We start from the raw sequence: 8,658 nt of genomic DNA on the forward strand, positions 1-8,658 counted from the left end.
TCTTGTCCTTAAGATTATTCAAGGACTAGAGAGTTCCCCCAGGAGATTCACTGTGTGGAATGAAAGCAATTAAAGAGCCAAATAAAAGAATTAATTGCATGTAAGAATGTGGACTCGGCTGAAAAGATGTTTAAAGGAGCTCTGAAAGAAACAGGGTGCCAAGAGCAATTTTCTAATCAAAGGGGAATAAAAAGACTCAATCTCTATTCCACTTTAATCTAGAAGACGCGTCTTCATGGTGAAGTGGTCTTAAAATGGACTCACCAGCTGAAGTGCAAAAACTTTCTAACTGTTCAGCATGAGAAAGGACCACCACCGGTAAATGAGTTAAGATGCTGAGGGGTGACAGGGAATGCCTCAAAAGGAAATAGAGGAAGAGCTTTCTTTTGTTTTGTTTTTGAACAAGTATTTGTGTTTCAGAAGAAATGTGCCTGGTTCCTTAGAAATCCTGGGGATCTTTCATTTGGAAATCATGAAGTTTGGGGGGAAATCTTCCAAGTTTCTCATGGTGAGGATAATAGTCACTAGTATGAAATGTAGATATTCCTGGAAACATCCCTTCTTCCTCCTTTATAGAGGAGAACACTCCCAAGAGTGTTGGAGACAGATGTTAATGGGAACCAGTGGACATTCCCTTTGGGTGAAAATGTGCTTCTGACCCCGAAGAACTCTTACATGAAGTAGTTGACCAGTCATGCCCAACAGTTCCAAACTGTTAAAGGTCAAGAGATTTTGCTTTTGTTCCCAGCTCTTCAATATCTCACCAAATGTCTTGGGACTTCACTTGGTGCTATTTCTCAGAAGATCCTTGGGTCAGATCGCTCACCCAGGTATAAAATCCAAAGAGGAATGTGTAGCCCAGGCCTGCAAGGAACACTCTCATGGTCTGATGATCATAAAGTGTTTAGCACCTTATAGAAAAAGGCACTAAAAAGTACACAAAATCCTCGTCCTCAAGAGCTATTTGCGGTATGCCCACTGCCCATGCCTAATACCCTGAGCTTTAGACTTCCAGGGAACGGCAAATGGGCTAAAGCTAGTCTGATTTTGCTTTGTTGCAGAGGTGACAGACAGGAAGCTGACTGTGGAGGAAGAGGAAGCCAAGAGGATAGCAGAAATGGGAAAGCCAATATTGGGTGAACACCCCAAACTAGAGGTCATCATTGAAGAGTCCTATGAGTTCAAGGTCAGGACACAAGTGAGGTGTAATTGAATAATTGTAATGAGGTGGGAGGTAGAAGATCTGGAGTCTTGCTCCAATGTCACCACTGAATACGTGAAGTTGAAACTGAACAACTGAACAACTCACTCAGTCTCAGTTTTCCCATTTGTAAAGCAGAACAAACAGTGCTGGCCAGTTGTATCTTAGGAATATTGTGAGGAAACATAACATAGCCTATGGAATAAATGAGCTATAAAGCTCCTAAATGTATTGTATTTTTAAAACAAATATACTAAAATTCACTACCCCAGGCTAGGTTTACTGACATCATTAGTGTTATTCTCTGTTGTATTGCTCTAAATATCCAATGTCAGCAGTCACAACTGAAGAAAAGGACAATATAAGGACTATGCCAGGAGATACCCCCTAAGGCCATTCCATGCATAACTTTCAGAACTCACGCGGAGCCCCCTGGAGTACAGGGTATCTTTCATTCCCACGAAGTGCCAGACTCTACAATGGTTCTGAGCATTCTAACCTCATGGTTCCAAGTTTTAATCTTCCTGACAGACCACCGTGGACAAGCTGATCAGGAAGACAAACCTGGCCTTGGTTGTGGGGACCCATTCCTGGAGGGACCAGTTCATGGAGGCCATCACTGTCAGTGCAGGTAAGAGGGTCTCAAGATGGGCACAGGCAGCTCCAGGGAAGCAAGAACGCAGCCATGCCAACGACTCACCGGTCTCTGGGAGGGCCCTGTGGTCAGTCTTCCCAGCTCTAACCCTAGATGTTTGCCTTTTCACTGAGTCACTTTGGAAGAGAACTATGGGGTAACTAGAAGAGCATGGCTATCTCTGGTTTCAAACCCTGGTTCTACTGTGTGAACTGGGACAAGCTATCCTCTCTGTGCTTCGATTTCCTCATCCAAAAAGGGAACTATTGCTACCTTTCTCAGCAAAGAGAGTAGAAAGCTACAGAGTCTGGTACTGAACAGGAACTTAAGAAATTCTGTTTTTCGTCACTCCGTCCTCTTGTGAATTTGGTCTTCCTTTTCTGTAAAATGCGGGACTATTCTGATTTAGAGATGTGGGGGTCTGGGGTTTGTAAAAACTTTGCATTGACTGACAAACCCCTGCCCTGGATGATTTTCAGACCTCTCCTCGGCATTTAGCGACAGGTTTCCGCAGTGGGGACCCACAGCACAGCTGGCATCCCAGAGGCCTGCATGCGGGTTGGCATGGGGATGGGAGGGGTCTTGCCACCACTCACAGTATTGCCTCAGCACCACGGAGGCCTCCTGTACTGCCCCGCACTCCTGGCCTTGTCTCTCCTCATGAAGCTTTGTTGTCATAGCAACCCACAGGGTCACATCCCTGAGGTCCCGGCACCAGAGCCCAAGTACAGCCAGGAAGAGAGGGCCACTGCTGCTGCGCTCGCTGCCCCTCTTTTCCTATCCCCTGCTTCAGATACTCCCAGTCCCCCCTCTGATGACCTTTCTTTGCCCCTATAGAGACAATAAGCGGAATATCAGCCACATAATCTAACTCCCTCCTTTTTCAAATGAGGGAGCCGAGATTCAGAAACCAAAGATGATTTACCCCAGGTTCCAGATTCTCTTCGTAGCAAAGCTGCAATTGGAACCCAAGTGTCCTGACTCGTGCTTCCACCGGTTATGTCAAAACATGACAGAGGTGGCCTCTGACAGGGCGCCAGTGCATCCTCTCCTCCTGGACTGCTGAATGGGCAACTCTGCCCACATTTCCTGGCAAGGGCAAACTGGCCCCATCCCTGCTCCACCCACGGGATATTTGGAGGATGGCACTGTCTCCCCAGGATGCCCACATGATCTGGAATGAAAGCTGTCCCGCTGGGGATGGATAATGACCAGAACCACGAGGTTATAGCAGCAGTCACGGCAGGAAGATTAGAGAGGAGCCCCACGGGTGTCCGGTGAAGAGTGGAAACACAGCTGATTTCGCTTTCCTTCACCTAGGCAGCCCCGCGCCTGCTCCGTCCTCCTCCCTCTCTCCCCCACTGCCCTGTCCCTCTCAGGTTCTCACATCCTTTCTCTTCATCTCTTTCTCTTCCCTTTCCTACTCCCCTGTCCTCTCTCGCCCACTCCCCCTGGGTGCCCCGCATTCAAATTGACCATTGGGGCACCCCAACTCGTTTTCTATTTCCCGCCTGTTTTCTGGTGCCCGCACCAGCTGCCCAGGAGAGAGCCGGAGTCTCCGTGCAGCCAGTGATGCTCGTGATGTGGGTTGGACTTGACCTTCTCGTGAATGGGGATCTGACCCCGCTGTCCTTTCCCGGGCCTGTTTGTCTTGCCTGCAGCAGGGGACGAGGATGAGGATGAGTCAGGCGAGGAGAGGCTGCCCTCCTGCTTTGACTACGTCATGCACTTCCTAACGGTCTTCTGGAAGGTGCTGTTTGCCTGCGTGCCCCCCACAGAGTACTGCCACGGCTGGGCCTGCTTTGTCGTCTCCATTCTCATCATCGGCATGCTCACTGCCGTCATCGGGGACCTGGCCTCCCACTTCGGCTGCACCATTGGCCTCAAGGACTCGGTCACGGCTGTTGTTTTCGTGGCGTTTGGCACCTCTGTGCCAGGTGAGAGGGAGGGGTGCTTGGATTTGCAAAGAGGGTATTACCTGGTTCACCTGACCCCTACACACTTTGCCTCATTATCTTCCTTACCATCTCAGATCTGAGCTTAACGGAGCCTCTGCCCCTAAGGTGCACAGAAGTCGGTCAGAGGGGTTACTGACACTATTAAGAATGATAGCTAACATTTCCTGAGCACTTTTGATGTGTCAGGAAGTATGTATGCTAAGCAGCTCACCTGTTTTCACCCTGTAATGCTCACCCAAACCTTATTCAATAAGGACAGTTATTATCCTCGTCTGTCAAGTGGGGCCCACAGGGGTTAAGTTACCTGCTCAAGTAAGTGGCCAATCTCTTAATCTCCACATCAGATGAATAGGCCATTTCCCTCCGGCTGCAGATTAGCCCTGCTTGAAGATGTGCTGGAGAAATGCCCACCAGTCTCCCCTGCTTAGGACACCCGTGAGTACGAAGTGTCTCCCAGCAGGATAGGTGAAGGAAGCTTCACAAACTCTTGTCCTTTCATATGATGAATTACATATTCTTTTTTTTTTTTCTTATAAACGCCTAAAGATGAACAGGAACAGGCATGCCTTTAATTTATTCATTAGACAAATGTCTACTGAGCCTGATACAGTCTTGTGCTGGTTGCTGGGACAATAATGGGAAAGAAGACAGACATGCTTCCCTTTCCATGTGGAGTTTATAAATCTCCATGTGCGATTTATTTCTGTGCTCTAGGGCCTCGCGGGACTGGAGCTATCAGAGGGGAAGGAGCAGATATGGGAAGTAAAAGGAACCGATGTGGGAAGAAGTTGCAGAGAATCAAAGGTTAAAAAAACATTTAAAAAGCAAGGTCAGAGGCAAGAAAAGGCAAGAGGTTTTCTCCGGGAGAAAACTGGCAACAAGGAGGCAAGCCAGGACAAGCCGGGCAAGGGAGCATTTGGGGCACATCCAAGTCCTTGCAGTGTATCCAGAGAACAGCTGGCAGCATTCGGGGCTTGAAGGTTATCCTGTGGTCCACTCAGCTGATGTGTGGCTTTGGCTGAAGCTCCCCAGATTTAGGGTGACGCTACGGAAAGGGCTCTTAACATGAGGGTTTTCAGGTCAAATCTCCCGATAACTTACCTTGAGTAGATTCCTTGAACCTTATTTTTCCTAACTTGTCAAATAAAAGGGTGGCTGGCAGTCCTTCCAGTGCTTATAATTCATGCTGACATCTAAAGTCAAACAGCCTGCAAGGCCCTGTGCTCTGTAGATTAACTGCAAAGGCAGAGCCCCGTCTTCCTTGAGTCCACAGCTCCCCTTGTATCTCCCCATCATGTCCTCTGTCCCCATAAATCCAGCACCTCGCGCAATGCTGAGCCCATGGGCTCAATCACAGTCTGTTAGGTAAGTAATGCCCCGTGTGACAGGTGCAATCAGGCACTTAACTGTAAGAAGCTTCCCTGAACGTCAAAGTTCCCCGGGGAGATATTATGGGAAAGCAAACTCCCCTTACTGAAAAAGTAGTCAGAAGAGAACAATAAACCCATTCAGTAAATACCAGGACCAGAAAAAAAAAAAAACAAACAAACCTTGGGAATCTTTCAGACGCAGGCAGATGCGGAACAGGAAGCCCAGAGAAGTAAGGTGACCCATCCAAGGCCACGCAGCTTATTAATGGCGGAGCTGGGGGTAGCCCACAACCCCCCACCTGTCATTCCCAGGCTCAGCCTGATGGCCCCAGCTGCCTTACTGGACACACTCGAAGGTAGGCCCTCCATACCTCACCTCCCACCGGCTCTCGTTTGTCTCTGCCTCTTTCCAGATACGTTTGCCAGCAAAGCAGCCGCCATCCAGGACGTGTACGCAGATGCTTCCATTGGCAATGTCACGGGCAGCAACGCCGTCAACGTCTTCCTGGGCATTGGCCTGGCCTGGTCCGTGGCCGCCATCTACTGGGCCCTGCAGGGACAGGAGTTCCACGTGTCAGCGGGCACGCTGGCCTTCTCCGTCACCCTCTTCACCATCTTTGCGTTTGTGTGTATCAGCGTGCTCTTGTACCGCCGGCGGCCCCACCTGGGCGGGGAGCTGGGCGGCCCTCGTGGCTGCAAGCTGGCCACGACTTGGCTCTTTGTGAGCCTGTGGCTTCTCTACATACTCTTTGCCACGCTGGAAGCCTACTGCTACATCCAGGGGTTCTGAGCCGCAGCAGCCCTGGAGAGGCAGCATCAGGACCCGAGCCCCAGGAACTTCACCCGACTAGGCCCTGCCAGTGAACTGAAAGGGCGGAGTCTTAATCAATCCAACAGAATGGAGGAAATACCCATTTTACAAAGTATTTAATTCAATACAAACCAACAACAGCGACAAATCCAACTCCGGCCCATCTTCCCGCGATGTCCCTGACCCATCACATAGACCCCTTCGCCACCTTCTATTCCACCTTCTTCTGATTTTTCCTTTGCTTCTCCTTTCCTCAGGGGCAGGGTTTCTCCTGTCTGTCCAATTTGATACGTCCCCGTTCTCTCACTCCACTGGAGAGGCTCGAAAATGAGTTCTATCCACGTGGATGGCTTGGGGTTCTCTTTTCATTGCCATCATTGTCGTGGTGGCTTTCATTCTCCCATCAGGTTTTGCTCATCATTTGTTTGTTCATCTTGTCTTTTCTTTCTGAGGTTAGTGACAACGGTGCTGTGAAGGAACTCAAGGTCTGAGCCGATGGGTACAAGCACGAACTTTCAGACACACCCTCTCCCGCTTGCACTGGGTTAACAGCTGTCTCTTGCTCCATTGAGGTCCTTTCCCCCTTCTCCTTTTATGCTCTTCATTCTTGAATGGACTGGTGGCATTTGGGTGGCAGTAAGTTTGCACACCCAGGCAGGGCACTAAAGAACTGGGGCTGTGGCTGGAGCACAGCTTTCTATCAAGCTTCTGTTGAAATCCAATTTAAAACAAGAAGTCATTTTTCTCTTCCCTGCCTGAGCCTTTCAAATTCTGTCTCTTTGTGCCAATGTCTAGATGTTTACCCTTCTGCAGGAAGACCCACCAAGCGGGAGCTAGGGGACAAAAATAGGAATGGAATATGATGACACAGGGCAGCTAGGGAAACAGAAGGGCTATATGCCTTCTAGAACATCTTTGGCTTCGTCTCTGAGGCAGGAGAGACGCGGTGTCTGGCTAGTGAGATCTTTAAGGGAAAAGATTGTATGTAAAATGTCAGTGCTTCTGAGAAATGTCAGCTTTACCGCACCCTCACTTCCTAATGCACCAGACTAAGAGCTCTGACTGTGTCTCTTGATTTAATGCAAAAACTTAGAGTTTTATAAGAAAATGAAGGCCTCCTTCCACCTCTCCTGGACTCTCCGGTCACATTTGAAAGCATTTTCACAAGACAGGAACTGGAATTCCTCATCTCTCCCACATTCCTGCTTGTTTTTAAACCTCTTGAAGCTCTTTTTCCAGCCTGTGGGCTATTTCTTGTCCCAGTAGGAGGAATCTAAGCTGCCATAATCCCAAGGAGCCTGGGTTTATAGAGAGATTGGCGTGCCCTACAGACCTTTTCCCAACAAATTTTGAAAGGACCTGGCTTTAAAACACACACACACATGCACACACCTACATGCGTGTGTGCACGCACACACACACAAATAACCACACGTATGAAATCACCAAAAGACTGCCCACAGATCTTTAGGCTTTCTGCATTGACATAAATACATTTTTTAAGGGAAAAGAAGAAATTAAAAAACAGCTGTGTAATTTTAAACGCATTTTTTAAGAAAAAATAGCTGAAAAAGAAACAGTGTTCATGTCATAAGCTATGTTGACAGTTACCAGTGGAAATGTTGGGTTGGTTTAAAAAAAAATAAAATAAAAGCTATACTTATATCTCTCTAAAGACAGCTTGCTTCTCCCCATGTTGCCTCAGGAAAAGGTCTAGGGGGTCACCTTGTGTTCCTTCTGGAGCTGAAGTGGTTGAGGTGAAAGTGTCGTCTCCTGTTTGTGTCTCCTGTTTGTATCTGTCATCTCCTCAGATGCCAATGTGCCAGACCCAGGCTTTTGAAAGCGAAAAATGCTTCAGGACAATGCCACCTGTCAAAGTCTGGACTTTAAGACGCTGGAGGACGTAAGAGGTGGAGCTGTGATGATTAAAGGGGAAAGAGCTCTTTGTATTCGAAAGGCCTGGTAGGGCAGGATTCCAGCTGGACAAACAGCGCCCTGTATTAATTACCAATAGGCACATCCATTCATTCATTTATTCATGACTCTTTCAACAAATGTATTTCGAGCACCCTGTGTGCCTTGAGCTACATTCTGGTGCTACCATGAAGAGTAAGATAGAGTTCCTGACCTCAAGAAACTCACAGTCCAGAGAGGCAGGGAGCACTTCTTTTAACCAAGGCTCTTTTGGTTACAAGAAGCAGAAACCCATTAAGCTAGTTCAAGAAATGAAGGGGGCGGGGGCGATACTGTGAAGGCCTGGTTGGGGGGCGGTGCTCTTGTGGAACCCAAGGCAGGAGCACGGCAGGCTACGGGGGCCTGAAAGCCCTCAGGGACCAAGGCCACGTTCCACCTCCCCGAAACCGCAAGGTGTCCCCCGTCCTTCCTTCTTCTCCCTGTCAGGCCCATCCACTTCCTCTCCCTCCGAACGTCCTCTTGCTTTGTTTATCTTGCACGTGGCCGGCACTGCCACCAGCCCTGACACTCTGCCATGACCTCACAGCTCTGTTCCCCACAACGAACTAGAACGTCCCTTTTTAAATCTGAGTGCGGGTTCCGTGGAGAAAATGTGGCCAATTTTCCATCCTCAAAGGGCCAGTCCCCAAAGGCAGAAGCCTTGTAGAAGGCTGTGTCAAAGGGGTTGGGGTAGGGCTTCCCTGGTGGCGCAGTGGTTGAGAGTCCGCCTG

At 48.8% G+C, this 8,658-nt stretch overlaps 1 protein-coding gene across 13 annotated transcripts in view; it reads left to right on the plus strand.

Annotated features, from left to right (window-relative positions):
* The window catches only part of SLC8A3 (solute carrier family 8 member A3), a 199,266-nt gene extending 191,617 nt beyond the window's left edge, over nt 1-7,649 (plus strand). For 8 of the 13 annotated variants that reach the window (XM_067028279.1, XM_067028278.1, XM_067028276.1 and 5 more), the window contains 5 exons: nt 1,062-1,186; nt 1,733-1,832; nt 3,497-3,772; nt 4,508-4,597; nt 5,577-7,649. In XM_067028279.1, coding sequence (XP_066884380.1) covers nt 1,062-1,186; nt 1,733-1,832; nt 3,497-3,772; nt 4,508-4,597; nt 5,577-5,953 — 968 coding nt within the window. In that variant the 3' untranslated portion in view covers nt 5,954-7,649. The remainder of the gene's footprint in view (nt 1-1,061; nt 1,187-1,732; nt 1,833-3,496; nt 3,773-4,507; nt 4,598-5,576) is intronic. The other 5 variants (XM_067028284.1, XM_067028285.1, XM_059056750.2 and 2 more) reach the window with 1 other exon arrangement.
* The last annotated feature ends 1,009 nt before the right edge of the window (nt 7,650-8,658 follow it).

This window comes from Kogia breviceps, chromosome 3 (assembly GCF_026419965.1).
Source record: "Kogia breviceps isolate mKogBre1 chromosome 3, mKogBre1 haplotype 1, whole genome shotgun sequence".
Classification (NCBI taxonomy): Eukaryota; Metazoa; Chordata; class Mammalia; order Artiodactyla; family Physeteridae; genus Kogia; species Kogia breviceps.